Here is a 21,672-nt window from a genome sequence, read left to right on the forward strand (position 1 = left end):
ATAGCTGTATATCTCCAGTCATCATTAATTGTAGTAATGGTGAAATTATCGTGGAAAAGGTATTTTTATATTTCTTGGTCCCATTTTAAAAGATTTTATTAAAAGTGGTTTGAACTTTGAGCTTCCTTGGTCTTTTCCTAGTTTTACTTTTCCTTAGTTTTAGAATATAACTAGCTTTGTAATAAAAAAAAAGAAACTAGAATTGGTGATATTAAGTAAGCCATTCCCAGTAAATAACACATTCATTAACTAAAAGACATGTTAAATAGCTGTGTGATACTCTTTGTATGTGTTGACCCATATGTTTTTACCCAGTTTGCTATTGTTAAAAATTGTGTTTTGAACTTTTGTTATTTACCCATGGATAGTGCCCTAGTTTAAATAATATGCAACCATAAAAGAAGAGAAAAATAAATATATAAGAATATTCCTAGTTATATAGCCAAAGTAAATGGCAGTATTTTCTTGAGAGAGTAACTGCACCTTGATTTCTCATTTGAGATATGCCTCTGGCTCAGAAATACATTTCTTAGTGTTTAGCTTAATGTTAAGCTATATGTTAAGAATAAAAGTATAAGCAGGTTCTTGATACGTTTCATTTATCTTATGAGAAAATGCGGGGCTGTTTTTTTGCTTGTTTTTCTGTTCTTTCATGCATGAGTTTATTTTCTGGTTTCCTTGCTGGTTATTTATTTTAAACATAGCAGTGTGTACGTGTTAATCCCAAACTCCCTAACTGTCCCATCATTCTTTCCCCGGTAACCATAAATTCATTCTGTTAAGTCTGTGAATCTGTTTTATAAACAAGTTCATTTGTATCACTTTTTTTTAGATTCCGCATATAAGCGATACCGTATGATATTCCTCTTTCTCTGACTTCACTCAGTATGACAGTTTCTAGATCCTCTTGATTTATTTTCAGATTTATTATATACTAAAGTATATGAAATTTATCTACAGTTATTTGGAGACTGCTGCTTGTGTTCATTTACTTTCTATTCCGGGGAATGCCTGAAGTTAACATTTCTAGCAATTCGGTGGCATGAAAATGTATTTACACCTGTAAGGTGAGGTAAATGTTTCCTTCTTCCTTGTTTTCTATCTTTTTTTTTTTTTTTTTGACTGTTTTGAACAGCACATGGAATCTTCTTAGTTCCCCCACAAGGAACTGAACCCACAGCCCCTGCATTGCAGGTACAGAGCTGTAACCACTGGACTGCCAGGGAAGTTCTTCTCTCCCTTTTGAAACATTATTATAATATCTTTTGGCCCATAAATACATAATAAGATCAGTAAATGAAATGTGGACATCGACCTCTGAGACTTTACAAATCGTTTCTCCCTATAAGTATTGTTCTGTTTCTTTACTTTTCATTTTACTTGTTTATTACAGAAAGCTTTTCTTGTTTTTATTTTGTTTCCCTTCTTGGAATTGAGAACACATAAAAGGTAAGGCTGGCTATGGTCTTATCTTAAGACTATAAAAAACTCCTTTGAAAACTAATTCAGTTGAATTTTGAAAAGGATGTAACTTACTTGAATTTACTACCATACCTTTTAAATTCTTTTTTTTTTTTTTAACTAAAAGTAGTTTTATTTGTTTTAAAAAGCCCAATGAAATAGAATGCATTTAAAAGCATATAATGACTTAAGATTTACTAAAATAGTGAGTTTTTTTTTCTGTTTATTTTCTTTATTTCTTATGCTAGCAGTACTTTATTCAGGTGTAATTTATATAAAGGCAAATGAACAAATCTTAAATGTACAACTAGGTGTTGGTGGTTTAGTTGCTAAATTGTGTCTGACTCTTTCAAACCCATGGACTGTAGCCTGCTAGGCTCCTCTGTCCATGGGATTCTCTAGGCAAGAATACTGGAGTGGGTTGATATTCCCTTCTCCAGGGGATCTTCTTGACCCAAGAATCGAACCTGGATCTCCTGCATTGCAGGCATATTCTTTACCAACTGAGCTATGAGGGAAGCCCCAAAATATTTGTAATAATGTAGAAATATGTGTATCTAAACTTTTAGTGGATGCAGATTTGTTTGGGATTGGCTGTAGGACATGCCATTACTACAAAACTCTGGTATGGACCTACCTTGTTTAGTTAGCAGTTGCTCTTTTGTGCCCTGGATAAAACTTGTGAGCAGTTGCTAAGAGACCCCGAATATATATGTATATGAAGGAATCTAGCTGGACCTGTCAATTTTCTGTAGTGAAATATGTATGAATGTAAAAGTTGCTATACTTCCTGTTTTCAGTTATTTTATTCCTTTCTTAGATCACTGCCATATCATGTTCAGTGGGCTCAGCAGGATTGCCTTCTGTGCAGTCTGATCCCTAAATGTGAGTCAGTGAAGTCAAGGGGAGCTCTGATTTCTGCATTTTCAAGAGATGGACTTACCCTGGCAGTAACGCTTAATCAGAAAGACCCAAAGGTCAGTAAATGTAATCTGTCTTGGGAGTAAGCTGTATAAGAGAGAGTTTAGTTCAGTTTAGAGACTTTTTTCCCCCTTGAATATGGTTTGCTTTTTTATTAATACTACTTTATGTTCTTTAAATTGGTGTTTTCTGATCTAACTTGGCTTTGTAAATTGGTAACATTATTTACATTAGGTGCCATAATTTTCGAAATCTGACCTTCAGAAGCGAAAAGAGGATAATGGAAAAGGAAGAAAGAGGGGCAAAGTGGTAACTGATATTCTTAAAATGTAGTGTAAAAGGGAAAAGAGTTATATAGGTAGTTGGTATTGTCTTACCAGTTGGGAAAGACGAGATAGTTCATTGATGTAATAGATCTCTAGGTCTTCAGAAATATAAGTAAAATGATTTTAATTGTTTTGTTGTCTTTTTTTCTCTTTCTAGGCAACTCAGGTATTATTTATAAACACACTGAATTTTGTCACTCTCTATGGTAGCCTTAAAGGATGTAGTAATAAGAATCCTGTGGTTCCAGCTACTCTTGTCAGGTAAGGATTCTTTTTTATTTCTAAATAGTGTTTTTCTTTTACCTTTTTAATAGTTTAATAAAGTTTAAGGCTCTGATAAGTAGTGTCTAAATATATATTTTCACCACAAATATTCTTAAAAAGAATTCTTTAAGAGATGGAAAATTCTGAAAGAGATGGGAATACCAGACCACCTTACCTGTCTCCTGAGAAACCTGTATGCAGGTCTGGACATGGAACAATGGACTGGTTCGAAATTGGGAAAGGAGTACATCAAGGCTATATATTGTCACCTTGCTTATTTAACTCATACGCAGAATACATGCGAAATACCAGGCTGGATGAAGCATAAGTTAGAATCAAGATTGCAGAGAAATATGAATAACCTCAAATATGCAGATGACACCACCCTTATGGCAGAAAGCAAAGAAAAACTAAAGAGCCTCTTGATGAAAGTGAAACAGGAGAGTGAAAAAGCTGGCTGAAAACTCAACATTCAAAAAACTCAGATCATGGCATCTGGTCCCATCACTTCATGGCAAATTGATGGATAAACAATGGAAACAGTGACAGACTGTTTTCTTGGACTCCAAAATCACTGCAGATGGTGACTGCAGCCGTGAAATTAAAAGCTGCCTACTCCTTGGAAGAAAAGCTATGACCAACCTAGACAGCATATTAAAAAGCAGCAACTTTACTTTGCTGACAAAAGTCCATATAGTCAAAGCTATGGTTTTTCCAATAGTCATATATGGATGTGAGAGTTGGAATGTAAAGAAGGCTGAGCACCAAAGAATTGATGCTTTTGAACTGTGGTGTTGGAGTCCCTTGTACTGCAAGGACATCAAACCAGTCAATCCTAAAGGAAATCAATCCTGAATATTCATTGAAAGGACTGATGCTAAAGCCCCAATACTTTGGCCACGTGATGCAAAGACTTGACTCATTAGAAAAGACCCTGATGCCAGGAAAGATAAAAGGCAGGAGGAGAAGGGGCTGACAGAGGATGAGATGGTTGGATGGCATCACTGACTGAATGGACATGAATTTGAGCAAAATCTGGGAATGGTGAAGGACAGGGAAGCCTGGCGTGCTGCAGTCCATGAGGTTGCCAAGAGTTGGACATGACTGAGAGACTGAAAAACAAATAGATATTTAGATAGATAATGCAGCTTTCAGCTTTTGTGCTTAATAGACTTTAAAGTTTGCTTTATATGTTGAACACAACTGAGCAACTTCACTTTCCCCTAGAGAAGGAAATGGCAACCCACTCCAGTATTCTTGCCTGGAAAATCCCATGGACTGGGGAGCCTGGCAGGTTACTATCCATGGGATCACAAAGAGTCAGACACCACTACATAAGGAAAGCCTTCAGTCCTTTAAGGAAAGGTCTGATAGGGTGGAAGATACTTGAACACATTTTCTTTTCTCTTTTATTTCTTTCTATGTTGTCTTAGGAGGAGTGAGATTATGATTAGGTAGAGAAATACTGGGCTTAAAGAGATGAAATGAAGAGTCCTGGGTTGGGAAGATCATTTTATATACTCAGGCTGAGGTAATGCTAACTTCGTTTAAAAGGCTAAAAACACCTCAGCCTGGGTATATAAAATGATTTTCCCAACCCAGGATTCTCTGCCGGAGAGGGCAATGGCACCCCACTCCAGTACTCTTGCCTGGAAAATCCCATGGACGGAGGAGCCTGGTAGGCTACAGTCCATGGGGTCACGAAGAGTCAGACACGACTGAGCGACTTCACTTTCACTTTTCACTTTCATGCATTGAAGGAAATGGCAACCCACTCCGGTGTGCTTGCCTGGAGAATCCCAGGGACGGGGGAACCTGGCGGGCTTCCGTCTATGGGGTCGCACAGAGTCGGACATGACTGAAGCGACTTAGCAGCAGCAGCAGCAGCAGCATTCTCTGCATATGGGTGGACAGTACCATAAGTGGTGATTTTGGATGGCAAAGGACCTGTGCAGGATTATAGGGTAGGAAGATTTCCTCTTCCTCTTGGATCCTTCTAATTTCCTTTTCTGAACACTTCTCTGCTGTTCTCTGACTTTTCAGAGTTTTCAGGTTCATCCAGCCATACATTTTTATTTTCTTTCTCTTCCCAAAATTTCCTTTCTAGTCTCAGTTCAGTGATCTGTTTGACTGAAGGTGTCCATAATTTAAATGAGAAGGAGCTATTTTCTGTCCCCATGAAAGAAATATTAATATTTTCAGACAGTTAAGGAGTGGTAAAGATGGCTTTGGCAAGAGGAAATTTGCCCTTGAGTGGAGCTCTGGCAGGCTCCTGAGAGACAGGCATGGTATTGACCTTCAAAATCTACCAGTAGATCTTAGTAATGGATATCACTAGGATTAGAAGTTGTTCTGGCTATAATGTGAGTGACTTAAAAGCTTTACATTTTTAGGTAGTATTTTCATCTTATGATTTGTTTATGAATGTAAGTAAATTTCTAATTGGTATGTTGTATGAACTAGATGTTTATGAGCAAACTCCTTTCTTCTTACTTATTTCCTGGGATGTAAGATACACAAAATGTATGTGACATTTGCCTACTATTCATTCCTTTGCTCTTATTTTTTGAAGTATCTCACCCCTTCTTGGCCATTATAAATTGTTAGAGACATTGTAGAGGGTCCTTTCTAAACATCTTGTTTTGCTTTTTCTAGGTCATACTGGGTAGGTGATGTCAGCTGGACTCACGATAGTCTTTTTCTGGCTTGTGTGTTAAAACGTGGCTCCCTGGTTTTATTGACCTGCCACGGTGAATTGCTAACGTTAATTACATTTGGTTGCTCTATAGAATTTGGGCCAGCAGAATTTATTCCTCTTCACCCACTAATAACATATAGGTGAGATATTTAAATCATTTAATTTATCTATAGAAGTTTTTCTCTTTTGTTTTTGCTTTACTGTGTATTTTTCTAAAATATAATTTCATGTTTCAGACTGTCTTATTCTTTCTTTGAGTCTATCATCTCAATATCTGTTTATTTATAGTTTTCTTCTATTTCTTTTTGTGGCTTAATCCTGGTGAAAATTTGACAATGTGACTATGTAAGTATATGTTATTTAAATATTTAACTGTATTAAAAAATGTAACTTCTTTGATATAAAAATTAATAAAAATGTGATATGTCTTTTATTGTTTTAAAAGCAGAACACTTAATTTTTATCTAACTTGGGATGTGGATGTATCTGGCTTCCCAGATGGTGCTAGTGGTAAGGATCCCGTCTGCCAGTGCAGGAATGTAAGAGACATGGATTTGATCCCTGGGTTGGGAAGATCCCCTGGAGGAGGGCATGGCAACCCACTCCAGTATTCTTGCCTGGAGGATCCCATGGACAGAGGAGCCTGGTGGGCTACAGTCCATGGGGTCGCAAAGAGTCAGACACGACTAAGCGACTGAGCACCGGTGGATGTGTCTACTTTTTTCCCAAAGGGAAAAAGGGGAAAGTTGTTGGAAATGGATAGTAGACTCTAGAATTCAGCCATATTTAAATTTTAAATTGTGAGATCATGTAGCAGTTTGGCTTTGGTGTCAGATCAAGAATCAGATCTTGGTTCTTCTACTTATTGGTTGTGTGAGTTTGGGTAAGTTACTCTTTGAGCCTCATTTTCTTTTACTCTGAAATGAAGACGGCAGTAATTGTCTCTTAGACCTGAAGGAATGAAGCAAGATAATAAATAATTTTAAATTGCTTTAGCACAGTTCTGACATAACATAAGAGCTCAGTAAATATTTGTTTTTATTGATGTTGATATTATTATGTTTGGGTAGACACATATAGATAGCTGTTTACAAAACAAAAAATTGGATAAGATCTTTGAAACTAATCCATTACCTTTGCTTTACAGAAGGAAAACTGAGGAGGGATGTGTCCTTGATTACGTTTAACAAAGATTTTACTTTATTTCTAGCAATAGATAATTATGATGGAAAAACTTGTCACTTCCTGCAGTGAAAATGTTTTTCCTTATTATGGTCTGATTCCTAATTGACTTAAATTTCCTTACATTTTCCTTAAAAATTAGTCTTTAGGATCTTTCAGAATGGATTGTTTTTTCTGATTACAAAAGTAATACATATTCGTTATTTTTAAAAGCTTAATCAAATGTTACAAAACTAAATACTATCGAAAGTGAAAGACTTGGAATCCTATTCCTTAGAGATAACAATTATTAGCATTTTAGTGTGTTGTCCTCTTTATTTGAAAATTTTATATAACATGTGCAATAACAACATTATTTTTTAAAGCAAAATTAATTATATGATATATGCTGTTTACTGTTTTGCTTTTTTGATTTGACAGTATGTCTTATACATCTTTCCATGGAGTCTCTTTTTTTTTTTTTGGAGTCTCTTTTTAATGATTTTATATATTTTGTAGACTGTACCTTCTAAAACCAACCTTCTGTTGTGGGCCATTTGGTTCATATAATCTATAGTTGATTGTTTTCCTTGCCAGAAAAAAAATATATTTTGGTTCTCTGTTCTCTTTATACTTACAAAGCCCCAAAGTTAATAGTGATATTAAGTAATCAGTTGATATTAAGTATTCAGAATTAGGTATACCACTGTAACAATAAATACATTTATATGGAAACTCAGTCAAATTTAACCTTAAGCTGATAAAATTTTACTCATCACCATCCTCTCCAAATGTTTCTTAATAACAAGAATACTCACAGCTCCTATTTATATTCTTATAAGGATTTTTAAATATATAGTAAGAAAGAAAGTTAACAGCTAAACTGTCTTTAATAGTAAAAATAACTGCCTCAATTTTTTTCTAAAAGAAATATAAAACTGGATTACAAACAATATTACAGACAATAGGGTAAATGTCACAATTCTGGGAAAATTTTAAAAAACCCACCAACCTCTGTATTATTTAATTACTTACGTTTTCCTCACAGATCTGTGCACATTTAATATTTTTCTGTTTAATTTGCTTGCTTTTTCATCATTCTGAAATGTTTGTTTTGTTTTTCCTTTGGAATAATATAATTGTTTTTTAAAAGATTTTCCTCTCACTAATTCTTGAATTTTGATGTTTGTTTGCTAGACCACAGCAGTTTACACTTCAAGATTCAAATAATTCTGTAGATTCATCAGCTTCAGATAGTGACCCTATGAGACAGAGATTCTCTATAAAAGCACACTCACGATTACCCTACCTCATTATTTCTGATGGATACATGGTCACAACCCTTCGATTTCTTGATAATCTGTCTCCATCAGTGCTCATGAGATCCCTTCTACTTGATTCAACGCAGAGGCTTGAGAAAACATACAAAAGTGTGATACTGTGTAAGGTATGGTGCTTTTTGGGACCATCAGTAAAAGCTCACTTCAGTCTTTTTTTTAAAATATATTTATTTTTAATTGAAGGATAATTGCTTTTCAGTATTGTGTTGTTTCCCACTGAATGTCAACATTCTCAGTCTTTTTAAATTTAAAACTGTACTGACAGTGGTGTCCTTGGATTGTGTATGTTTATCTATAGAAGTTATAATTGGAGTACAGTTATGGATAAAACTTTGCTCTTGGAAATCTTCTTTCTTCTACAGCCAAAAGGCAAAGGTCTGAACTTGCGATCACTGAATTCCCTAAGATCTAGCTTGTTAAAGCACCAAAGAGATGAAAATGTAGCTGATTCTACTGTTCCCAAATTCTTGCAAGCAGAAGAAACACTGAAGTTAAATGAAGAAACAACGGATTTGCAGGTACTTGCTAGCAACATTTTATTTTGAACAGTTATGTACTTATTTTATTCCAAGAAACATAATTTGTTTTCCTGTTATTAAAGAGAAGAGAAATTTGATAGCACTAAACTGATTAATAATCAGTTTAAATTAAATGGTATTAATAATAATTTTTTCTCACTCATGTTTTAGGATTTTGAAGCAGAAGAAACTGATGATGGCAGATGTTTTCCAAACAACTTATTCTCTTTTTGGAACCAAAAAACTGATCTGTTATTTAGTAGTGTTGAGGAGGGAAGATTGGAATTTGCTTCTATGTTTGATACAATTCATGCAAAAGATAATACTGAGGAGACAGATAAAACTGTTACAGAACTGCACTCTGTCCAGAAAAATCTCCTTGCAGCATGGACTATAGGAATTTCAAAAAATGTGACAGAAAAAAATTTAATGTTAAATTACACAGTAGTTTGTATCACTCATTTTTTGTATATTCTTCAGTTTATAAAATGTCCTTTTCCCAAACTTGATCTTTTTTTAAGCAAGAGCTCAAAATATAATACATGGGTGCTTTGTATCTTTCAACTTTTTCATCAGTGTTTATCAATCCAGTATTGGGATATGAGATACAAGCAAGATGTAGGACATTTGGTGAAGCTGACCTCAAATACTATAAAGCTTTTGCTAACACACCAGCAACAGGATCAGTTATTCTCAGAGAAGCTTTTAGCCTGTTTTCATTTACTCAGAATGGTAGCTGATCATTTAAATGGTGTGTACAGTCTTCAGCCTGAAGTTATCTCAGCATCAGCTGATGGAAGTAGAAGAGCAAAGCAAGACTCATTGGTGTTACCCATTTTTCAAATGTTTCGAGACAGTGGATCTTGGGAAAACTGGTCTTGGAGCTCATCTTTCAAGATTCATCCTCAAGTATCACATTTTGTGCAACAGCCGGGACACAGGTAAAGTGACTTGACTGTTAGGAGACCATTGGCGTTGTCGAGTCTTCAAAATTGAGATACAATTCCCATACTGTAAAATTCATTACTTTAAAGGATACAATTCAGTCATTTCTATTATAGTCACGAGGTTGTAGAATGAGTAGCCCAAATTCCAGAATATTTTTATCACTCCCAAAAGAAACCTTGTACCATTAGCTCTCAGCATCATAGATTCTATGTTATTTAAAAGTATTTTAGGATTTATGCCAAACATTTTTCAACACACATTATTTTATTAGTCTTGGGCAATAATGATAGTATTTGATTTAGATAAGCACTATAGAAAAAATGACCACAGTTGTATAAAACATTTATGAAAGTTTTAAAAAAAATGTGCATTTTTTTGACTTTGTGCTATCTTTGAACCTGATCAGTTGTATGCTATGCTATTATTACCTCAGGGAAGAATACATGGAGAAAAAAAGACTAATAAGGAGGCTATACTCATTAACTATACTCTTAGTAAAGGCTAAAAAAAGGCTATACTCATTCTTATCCCTAGTCTGAAATTTGGTTTTTATGATTACCTAATTCTGTGTGCAGATTGAGTGTTCTCTGGAAAATATTGTACAGAAAGACTTTATGGTATCAGATGCAATTAAGTCAAAGAGTTCCTGAAGATGGCATGCAGTTAGCTGAAAAGATGACACATGAAGCATCTGCTGTCAAGTCCCTGTTATGCCATATACAGGCTGAACTGCAGACTGCTGGAGTTCGCTTGAACCAGACCTTAGAACTTAAATCTATCAATGGTCAGTATCTTATAAACAATTTCTAACCCCAGGCGTAAGTGATAGTAGGTTGTTGGGCTTTGAGTTTATTGATTGGTTGTAATTATTTGTTTTTTTTCAAAGTAATTTCTGGCAGTGCTATATCCACTAAATTTTAAAACAAGTAAATTTTTATAAAGTAATTTAATTAACCAGGGCTAACTGTTGGTTAAAAATTTTGTAGGGGAAGAGTGTTTCCTATTAGGATCTTATGAAAAATCTGTTCAAATATGGAGGAAAGCTCTACAAGAAACCTGCGAGAAAGGTAGGGGGTGTTAAAATAATGTTACTTGCCATAATGTTCATGGGACCATATTTTAGCATGCTGCTATTCTTAAAAATAATTTCAGATTTCTGAGAACTGACAATTTCTTAATGCCTAAATAAAATACATACTGTAGGTACCTTGACTATTATCTACTTGGTAGATAAGACTCCTCTGTCCTTTTTTTGGTTAGTGATGGAACCTGTGATTGATTGGTAATGGGTAAAAAAGAGACTTAAATCCTAAATTTAAAAAAAAGTTATTTTGTAAGACTGCAAATATCTACAAGAGACACTATGAGTCAAATAATGTGCTATTACTAACGTATAGAAACTTGGAGCTAAGGCTCTCTGCCCTTAAGTAATTCAACTTAAAGAATTTCCTGTGAGTTAGACTTATTATGAGGCTACATGGAGTTTTTGATGAGACAGTAGGGATGTGGATTCTAGAAACTGGTGATAGCTTTTATGATCTAGGGCTGAGGGTATAGGATAATAGAGGTTCTCAGCCAGTGACTGTGGAGCTAACCTTGACCGCCACTACTGGTCAGGTTTAGCCAATTATTAAATTTATTTTCTGGCTGCTGTGGGTATGTATTAAGGGCCTGCTATGTGTATTAGACAATAAGAATAACTGAAATAAACAAGTTTACCCTCAAATTGCCCACAGTGTGGAGGATAGATTGCATAAACAATTGGCATGTTTCTCATTACGCTTTATGGTATTTGCGGGGGGAGCGCACAGTCTAAACTGGAGTGCAAGCATCAATCTGGAGAAGACCTGGAGGAATAGACATGTAAAACTGAGTGAAAATTGTTCAGATGAAGGAGTGGGAATGGTGTAACAGGATATAGCACTCCAGAAGCAAGAAGACATGAGAAACCGTGGCAGTTTGGTAAATTGCAAGTAGTTGACCAGGTTATTTGAAACATGTAATATTGAGGATAGGGTGGTGAGTGCTAAAGTGAGAGGAGAGAATAGATGATAAGGAAAGATGCTATGCAGTGCTATGGGATTAAGGTTTTATCCTGAAGACAGTGGGATCTGTTAAGATACAGAAAGAGTGCTTTTCAGATAAACATAGGCCATTTGGAAAGATCACTTTGGTACATTACAGAGGGCCATTTGTTGGAGTGTGGTATAGAGATGTGGGTTTTTACCTAGAAGCAAGAAAATTAGTCAGTTGAAGAAGTCCTAAAGCAAAGCAATGTCAGGAGTACTGGGGAACAAAAGTCACATTTGTCAGATGTTTAATAGGTTTGATCAAGTGAGCTTGTGACTGAGGAGAGAAAAAAGTCTCATGCAGTTCTCAGATTTGGAGATTGTACATCTGGATGAAGAAGAGTGGCATTCAGTGTGATGAGAAGTTCTCATGAAGAAAAGTTTTCATAATGAGCTTTATTCTGGACCTTTTAATTTCATTTCCAATTGTATCCATTTGAAATGGTTTCTTGTAAGGGAGACTGAAAGTAACAGTGCCTTCAACAAGAAGTTTACTTCTCTTAGGAAAGGAGGCAAGGAGTTGACAGTCTGGGGCTATTTTGGTATTTCGGTGGTCTCATCAAGGACTCAAGCTTATATTTAGTGTTTCTACTCCATCATCCTTAGTGCATTGCTTCCACTCTTAAGGCTGTTGCATGAATTAACGTGGATGCTGGAGTCCTAGCCATCACGTGCATCATCCAGGTAACAGAAAGGAGGCAGGCAGGAGGGGCCAGAGAGGGCGCACCTCCTGGCTGAGATGCCTCTTGACACAGCTTGTCTGGCAGCTGTACACTATATTATCTCTTGGCTAAGAACTTTGTCATATTTTCTCATGGCCATGTCTAGCAAGAAATCGTGATCTGAGTGCATTGGAACTCCGAATAAAACTAGAATTCTTTTACTCAGCATGGTGGATAAGGGGCAGGTAACTGGCAGTCTCAGTCCTAAGCACCTTTTAGATATTTGAAGACAGTGGTCAAGGGATCCAATCTTATTTGGTAGTATTTCTTCTCTGGAAAGTCTCTTTGACTGTCTGTTTGATATATGTATGGTTTCTCTTGTGTTTTTTTAATTTGTGTTTTTGGCATGTGCCCTTCTGTTTCATGGGCTTCCCTGGTGGCTCAGAGGTTAAAGCGTCTGCCTGCAAGGCGGGAAACCTGGGTTCAGTCCCTGGGTCGGGAAGATCCCCTGGAGAAGGAAATGGCAACCCACTCCAGTATTCTTGCCTGGAGAATCCCATGGATGGAGAAGCCTGGTAGGTTACAGTCCACAGGGTCACAAAGAGTCAGACACAACTGAGCAACTTTCACTTCTGTTTCATAGTGTGTGTACTTGAGAGAGATGTTGTTAGTGGACCTCAGTTAGTACTGAGATGAGCATTTGCACCTCTTTTTGGATAAGTTCTTAGTCATCTTAGGACCTGACCACAGAAAATAAAATTGTTCAGAATTTACGATGAAAAAGAACATATTGCTGACCTGTTTTCTTTTACTCAGTTGTGAAACAGGTACAGAAAAGTTCACATGACATGAGTGTACAGTTGATGAGTTTTTATAAACTGAACATTTCCATCTATCCAGCACTCAGATCAAGAACATTACGTAGCTAACATGTTTTTTAATGTAAGTGTAATTCTGCCCTATTTAAGGAGGAAGAAGGACATGTTTTCTTCAGCTTCGCTATTATCTTTCTCTTTTATACTGCCACCTTTATAACTATAATTTAAATGATGCTCAAGGATTATGTGATCAGCTAGTAAGAGAAATACTGAGATGGTCCCACCTTCCTGTAAAAGAAAATGAAGATTGTTCAGGTATGCTTTTAAAAAATCAGTAGTTTTGTTTGTTTGTTTGCTTGTTTCTTTGTCTTTTAATGCCATCTGTTGGGTTTAATGTATTTTGGTTGATCAATGTAAAATCAGTATGTTTAATGTTAGCAATTTGTATTTACAGGTTTAGCTGTGAAATTGCTTATACATAAAAGTTGGTTGCTCTGTTGCATTGTGGTGAATTTTTGGACTGTCAGCTTCTCAGCAGCAAGGATCATGTTTTTGCTTGTTTTTGACCTTTGAGTCTCTCAGCTTAGCGGTACTTGCCTGCTGAACTGTTATAATTGTTGTCTCATGTCTCACAGCCCTGTTTGTTAGACATAATGTCAGGTACCCAATGTCAGGTACTTTTCCTTAACATGTTTGTATTTTCTCTGATGGTTGCTTAAGGTGGTTTGCTAAAGTGATCAGAATCTCTTTCTGACATATTCAGGGCCTTTTAAAAATCTGTTTAAGAGGTTGTAGAATATTTGGATTGTCCTTTTTAAAACAAAGTGTATTTAAGCAATAACCAAAGTGAAAGATGGGCTTCCCTGGTAGCTCAGTGGTAAAGAATCAGCTTGTCAATGCAGGAGACACAGGAGACACAGGTTCAGTTCCAGGATTGGGGAGATCCCCTAGGGAAGGAAATGGTAACCTATTCCAGTATTCTTGCCTGGGAAATCCCATGGACAGAGGAGCCTGGTAAGCTGCAATCCATGGGGTCACAAAGAGTCGAACATAGCTTAGTGACTGAGCAATAGCAACAGAGTGAAAGACATCTATATGAATGAGCACATAATGTATTTATAATGCTGTTTTACAGTGGTAGACCGTGAGATGTATACTTTGCATATGAGTGTGTCAGATAGGCCAGTATATCAGTACTTTCTAAATGGAGTTCATGACTCTAGATGGAGTATTTGTTTTTTTTTTTTTTTTACTAATAACTGATTATTTATTGGTTTAAAAATCATTTGCTGTTGGAAAGTAGAGATCAAAAGAAATTAGTTTACAAAAGGCTTTGAAAAATAGTTTGAGAGGGTTTGTAAAACCCTTTCTTTGATTTTTACCAGTTTATCATTTTTGTCCAGGAGAACAGTATTTGTTTGTTTGTTTGGTTTCAGCCACTGTGGTTTTTTTTTTTTTTTTTTTTTTTTAAGGTGAGATAGATAGTAGAATGGGCTTCCTGGGTAGTTCAGCCAGTGAAGAATCCACCTGCAACGCAGGAGACCCCAGTTCGATTCCTGGGTCAGGAAGATATCCTGGAGAAGGCATAGGCTACCCACTCTAGTATTCTTCAGTTTCCCTGGTGGCTCAGACAATAAAGAATCCGCCTGCAATGTAGGAGACCTGGATTTGATCCCTGGGTTGGGAAGATCCCCTGGAGGAGGGCATGGCAACCCACTCCAGTATTCTTGCCTGGAGAATCCCCATGGACAAAAGAACCTGGCAGGCTACAGTCCATAAGGATTGCGAAGAGTCAGACACAGCTGAGCGGCTAAGGACAGATGGTAGAATACTATGAAATCTTATCCTGGGTCTCATATTTTCTCTGCATTTTTTAAATTTAATTTTTGTTTTATATTGGAGTATAGCTGATCTACAATATTGCATTTCAGGTGTACTGCAAAATGGTTCAGTTGTACATATACATATATCCATTCTGTTTCAGATTATTTTCCCACATAGGTTATTACAGAATGCTGAGTAGAGTTCTCCATGCTATACAGTAGGCCCTTGTTGATTATCTATTTTATGTATAGTAGAGTGTATATTTTACTCCTAAACTCTTAATTTATCCCTCCCCCCACCCCACCTTTCCTCTTTGGTGACTGTAGGTTTGTTTTCAAAGTCTGTGAGTCTGTTTCTGTTTTGTGAATAAGTTCATTTGTATTATCTTTTTAGATTCCATATATAAGTGATGCCATATGCAACCACTGTTTATGGATTTCCTACTCTATGATATTTGTCTTTTTAAATTTGTGTTTATTTAGTAGTAATATAGGTTCATTTTAGACAGTTTTGAAACATGGAAAGGTTTAAAGAAACTAAAATCACTTTTAATGCTACCATTTTTGTCTATGTGCATTCACATATGTTTATTACCAGAGCTAATATTCTGTTTTATAATCTTTTAAATTTAATGTGAATATTTTCAAATGTAAATAATATTCTTTTTAAAAACCTAGTAAGCTTTTTCCTCATTATTGCATATTTTAGACTGTTACCACCTACTTACTATTTTAAATCATGTGGCAGTGTACGTAAATTTTTGTGAGCATTGCTAATGTCTGCATGTTAAATTTTGAGAAATGAGGTTACAGAGTCAAGACTTCTGATGCCTAGTGTTAGATTGCCCTCCAAAAGGGCTGGTACCTGTGTATGAGTGGACATCTGTATGTGACTGTCTTTTCTTATGGGTGACTTTTTAGCTGACTGGATTTTTTCTCCAGCAGTATTGTCATGATATGATATAACTGTCAAGATAAGTTAAACCTATGGTAATGTGTTTAATTTTTAATGATAGTTGTTTAGAGTATTTTAAGCATATCCTCTCTTGGTCAGGAGTCCCCAGGACTACCCCTCAAGTTCAGTGATTCACAGGGAGAATGCACAGGCCTCTGTATATATTGAACCCGGGCCCCCTGCTGTAGAAGCATGGAGCCCTAACCACTGGACCACCTGCAAATTGCCTCAAGTGACTTCTGAGAAAGAAAGATACTTTGCCACTGTTGGGGCCATAAATGTCATAAAAAATAATTTAATATTTATCTCATACGGGCTTCCCTCGTGGCTCAGTTGGTAAAGAATCTGCCTATAGTGTGAGAGACCTGGCTTCAATCCCTGAGTTGGGAAGATCCCCTGGAGAAGAGAATGGCTACCCACTCCAGTATTCTGGCCTGGAGAATTCCGTGGACTGTATAGTCCATGGGGTCGCAGAGTCGGACACAACTGAGTGACTTTCACTCACTCAATAGTTTTTAGCTATTTATTTTCAAATATCTGAATCCAGCTTATATTATTAAGTTTTTCAGTTTTTAAATAGGGATGACATGTTTGCTCTAGTTTATGTCAGAAGCACTCTAGAAATCATAATGTGACTCTCTCCTCTGCCTTTTCCCTCCATCCTACACTTTCCCCTTGTCCATACCTCCCAAAAGAATCTTAATAGTAAAGAGTTAATGTTACGGGAGTATACTAATAATACAGAAACAGACATGAAGAATCACTGTTCTGGCTCTTTTCAGATTTTCTCTGTGGTAAACTCTGCCTCCTTGCACTAAAGAAAGAAAATGAGAAAGAGGAGGAAGAAGGGGAAACAAATGATAAGCTTGCAAGTCCATTATGGCTGGATTGTTTTTATAGATCTTCCACATTTTTAGATAAAACTGGTAACTTGAAGTCATAAAAGCGTTCCTAAGTGTATGTGCTGATAATTATGAGCTTATTATTTTATTTTCGTTCTATTGTCTTTAAGAAATGTAGATACCTGTTACAGGTTACCTTGTGTAGGCCAGGGGTGTTGATGTTGGAAAGAAGTTTTCATTATAATTTTCTTCTTGCATCATGTTAGGAGCTTAACTATTCCTACTTTTGTTAGTTTGATCGGAATCTCCTTTGCTCATTTGGTGTATCCTGCAGTTCCTGAGAAGTCTGCTTGTGAGTCTGGGGTGACTGGAAGTGTTCATCCCGAAGCAGCGGTGAGGGTGGTCCAGTCCATGGCTCGCTTCATGGCCGCCTACTTCACCAATCAGCGCCTGTGCATTTTGCCACCTCACAGTGTGGATGTTCTTCCTCCCCTTCATATTAAAACAGGTAATAGAGTAACCAATTTTCTCGCCTTGTTTTTGCACATAATATTTAAAACCATTTGACACAGTGATCATTGGTATATGGAAATAATACTGTCTAGCTCAGTGCCTGACATGTAGGTGACTATTTACGAATGAATATAATCTGAGAAAGGTAATTGCTTTGAACTTGTTTTTATTGAATATGTATTTTTTTAATTGCAAATTTTGGACACATTGGTGTTTATACAGTTTCCTTTTTTTTTTTTTTTTTTAATAAAAGAGCTATAAAAATGTGGTAATTGAACAAAGTTTGAGTATTCTAATTTCAGTTCAGTTCAGTCACTCAGTCGTGTCTGACTCTTTGCAACCCCATGGACTACACCAGGCCTCCCTGTCCATCACCAACTCCCGGAGTTTATTTAGAATTTAATTTTTGGACATTTTATTATTTTATTTGGGTCATTTTTTCTTTGCCCTATTTAATCATGTCCTTATATTATCTGATGAAACTGTATATATTCACCTTTATTTTGTATAATGCACTCTGATACTATTTCTTCTGTTTCTTTGTCTACTCGGTTTCATTTTTTTAGGAATGCCAACATTTGCTGCATGACCCACTAAAGAGACACATTTTTCAGTGTTTAAAAAAAAAGAAAAGCTATTCTAGAGTGTGTTAAGTATTATTTTAGGCCATTTTATATGTATCTTCCTTGTTGTGGTTTTGTGTAGAAAGGATTGATTAAGGAGATCTGTGTAGGGAGGAATGAGTTCCTGTGTATAACTGTAGTTAATCCATTTTCTTTCATCTACTCACAGAGCAGCCCTTTCGACTTATTCCTCTGCAACACTCTAAGGTGGCCAGTGCGGTCAGAGAGCAGAATCTTTCTGATGTGTGGACCGCTGAATATGCCCTTGAATTATTATTGATCGCCGGCCTGGTTCCAGAAGCCGTGTGGTTGGCACATAAACTTGGAGACTGGAAGACATCTATTTCTGTCGGTGTGGCTTTTCAACTCTTCTGTAAGTGTGGTAGCAAATTCACGAGGTATGTATTTTAGGCACATCTAAGTTTAAAAAGTACCATGGTTTAATCTAAAGTGTTTCTTATTTCACTCATTGCTGGTATTTACACATTTTGTGGAATCCTTAGTTCAGCATTGTCCAGTAGAATTTTCTTTGGTGATGGAAATAATCTGTATGTGCTGTCCAGTCTGATAGCTGCTAGCCACATGTATTTATTAAGCCCTTGAAAGATGACTGATAAGACCAAGGAGCTGGATTTTCAATCTAATTTTAATTAAATTAAATTTAGAGAGCTACATGCAGCTATTGTCGACTGTGTTAGACAGCTCAGAGGTTTCCTTACTGTATTTAAACATCTATTTAGCACTTTTACTTGTCAGTAGTACCCTCAAAGGGCCTATAGTCAATGGGAGAGTTTTCTCTTTCCCAAACAGGATTTACATTTTAAGCTAATCAAACTAATCCCTGCATTTTAACTCTTATGAATATTATGGCATTGCTGTGTCTTTGAATTCTCTGGGACAGAATACTGGAGTGGGTAGCCTTTCCCTTCTCCAGGGGATCTTCCCAACCAAGGGATGAAACCCGGGTCTCCTGCATTGCAGGCGGATTCTTTACCAGCTGAGCCACCAGGGAAGCCCATCCATGGTATGGTAGGGAGAGCAATAATATCAAGTGAGGGACAGACAGGAAATACTTTAAGTGGGAGATGTCATTTGAGATGGGCGATGAAGGGAAGATGGAATCTTGACAAAGCAAGTAGCTGTAGGGAGAGAGAACATTCCAAACAGAAGCAAAGGCATGTGGCCCAAAGCACTTATGGTTTCATTTGGAGAGAGTCTGTATGTAGGGCAGTAGTAAGTGGTTAAGGATGGGGAGCTATATCAGTACTGTAATTGTAGAGGACCCCAGTACTCTCCTCAATACAGCATTTCCTCAATTATTTCTTTTCTAAACACAAGATGAATAACATGGACTTCTCTGGTTCTTAAAAATTTCATGTTTAGTTCTTGGTGTGTATATGTTTCCTTTTTTAAAAATTTGTAATTATTTCCCCCTAATTTGATGTGATTTCAGATCCAAGGAAAAGAGTCTGAATCTACCATTAAATATGACTCCAGCACAGATTTTTCAGGAAAAACTACAGTGTTTCCTAGGTCAGCCAGCCTCTTTGGAAGCAAAAAATGAAATGAGCTCAAAATGCAAACAGTTTACAGGTGAGTTACCTAAGTATGGTTGACCTGTGTATCAGCTTAATACAAAGCTTATGGTATTTTAAAAGCTTTTAAGTACCCACACATTTGTGAATATTTTGGGGAAAAAAAAATAGGACTAAAAAATTCCCAGTCTGAACTTCTAGTTCTGGCAATGTCTTTTTGATGATCTGAAAATTCTCCCACAATAAATACATAGATACAGTGTGTTTCTAGATAAAATATAAAAATATGCATTTAAAGGCTCAGATTTAAAGTTTTAAAGATTTTCTTAGGTATTTACCCAAGAAAAATAAAAATCTAGGTTCACTGAAAAACCTGTATGTGAATGTGCATAGCTTTTTCATAACAGCCAAAAACTTGAAACAACCCAATTGCTTATTAACTTGTGGATACATAGACAAATTGTAATTTATCTGTAATGTAGAATAATAAAGAGGAGGAAACCACTGATAACATGCAACCACATGGATGAATCACAGAACCATTATGCTGAATGAAAGAACTTATAAATAAAACTACCCACTCTGTGATTCCATTTATGTAACATTTCATAAAAAGCAACACTATAGGGACAGGAAACAGATCACTGTTTACCTAGGAGTAAGGGAAGAAATGAGGAGAAGGCAGTGGCACCCCACTCCAGTACTCTTGCCTGGAAAATCCCATGGACAGAGGAGCCTGGTAGGCTGCAGTCCATGGGGCGGCTAAGAGTCAGAAACGACTGAGCGGCTTCACTTTCACTTTTCACTTTCATGCATTGGAGAAGGAAGTGGCAACCCACTCCAGTGTTCTTGCCTGGAGAATCCCAGGGACGGGGGAGCCTGGTGGGCTGCTGTCATGGGGTCGCACAGAGCTGGACATGACTGAAGCCACTAAGCAGCAGCAGCAGCAGCAGCAAGGGGGGAATTGACAACAAAGAGGTATGAGACAACTTCTTGGAGTGATAAAAATGTTCTCATACACTGGATAGATTTGCCAAAGCTCATTGAATTGTGTATTTTTTAAAAAATGTTTGTTTATATATTTGACTGCTCCCATCCTTAGTTGCAGCACACAAGATCTTCTATCTTAGTTTTGGCATACAAACTCTGTTGAGGCCTGTGAGAACTAGTCCCCTGACCAGGGATCAAACCCAGGCCCTTTGCACTGGGAGCAAGGAGTCCTAGCCCCTGGACCACCAGGGTGAACTGTGTACATAAAAGGATAATTTTAGTGTATGTAAATTATACCTTTACAGATTGATTTAAAAACAAAAAACTCAGCAGATGGTTAGTAAACTAGAAAATAGATTTGAACCCTGTATACATTTACAAAATATATAGAGAGATAAAATATATCCATATATGGATAAAAAGAAAACATTTGGAAACATGAAAGAGAGGTTAAACTTTGTATTGAACAAGAAGACACAACATATATTCAGTAGGAGTTCCAGTAGAGCCACACTAAACTCTGGATGGTGACGACCTCTGGAAATAGGAAGTGAAATAGGATTGGTACCTAAGGAATTTCAGCTGTAGCTGTAACATTTTATTTTTTACCTAAATTGGATATAGAAAACATGAATATCAGACAGGGATGAAAAGTCAGTACCTGAGTGTTTCCATAGTCTATACCTTAAAGTGTGCTTTAAGAGAATTCCTAATGTAAAAGTCCATAAGTCTACAGGTCTGCCACCTACATCTCTTTGCATTTTGTCTTCTAGAACATTTCCCCATTTTTACAGATATTTATAAAACTGAAGCCATACTGTATGGCTATTTCATATATTTTTGTTTTTTTTGCTTCTTTAGCTTCACAAGTCCTTTTATAAAAGTACTGTGATTGAGTATTAAGGAAACGAAAATTACTGTCTCACTGCCTCCACATAATGCTTTGTATTATTTTTGTGTGTTTCTTACATTCTATTTTTCCCATTAATGTTTTCCTTTTATTATTATTTTTTGAGTGATAATTATATTCCAAGCATGTGTTTATTATGTAGTTGTATTACAGTATCTTGTATAATTTCGGAAAGTCTTTGTGCTCTGACTACCTATAATCTTAAAAGTAACAAAATCTTACATTTCTGTCCAGAAGTTTGAGTGTTTTGCATTTCGACCAGTATGTTTATTTTTGGCAGTCAACTGTTTCAGAT

The 21,672-nt window shown here is 36.4% G+C and overlaps 1 protein-coding gene across 2 annotated transcripts in view; it reads left to right on the top strand.

The window, feature by feature from the left end:
- CPLANE1 (ciliogenesis and planar polarity effector complex subunit 1) overlaps positions 1–21,672 on the top strand; it is a 100,402-nt gene that overhangs the window by 2,381 nt on the left and 76,349 nt on the right. For both annotated transcript variants that reach the window (XM_068990634.1, XM_068990635.1), the window contains exons 5-17: positions 961–1,067; positions 2,282–2,438; positions 2,866–2,969; positions 5,628–5,810; positions 8,029–8,278; positions 8,534–8,689; positions 8,861–9,630; positions 10,213–10,421; positions 10,624–10,704; positions 13,337–13,501; positions 17,141–17,314; positions 18,112–18,340; positions 19,396–19,535. In XM_068990634.1, the coding sequence (XP_068846735.1) occupies positions 961–1,067; positions 2,282–2,438; positions 2,866–2,969; positions 5,628–5,810; positions 8,029–8,278; positions 8,534–8,689; positions 8,861–9,630; positions 10,213–10,421; positions 10,624–10,704; positions 13,337–13,501; positions 17,141–17,314; positions 18,112–18,340; positions 19,396–19,535 (2,725 nt within the window). The remainder of the gene's footprint in view (positions 1–960; positions 1,068–2,281; positions 2,439–2,865; positions 2,970–5,627; positions 5,811–8,028; positions 8,279–8,533; positions 8,690–8,860; positions 9,631–10,212; positions 10,422–10,623; positions 10,705–13,336; positions 13,502–17,140; positions 17,315–18,111; positions 18,341–19,395; positions 19,536–21,672) is intronic.

This window comes from Capricornis sumatraensis, chromosome 18 (genome assembly GCF_032405125.1).
Source record: "Capricornis sumatraensis isolate serow.1 chromosome 18, serow.2, whole genome shotgun sequence".
NCBI lineage: Eukaryota > Metazoa > Chordata > Mammalia > Artiodactyla > Bovidae > Capricornis > Capricornis sumatraensis.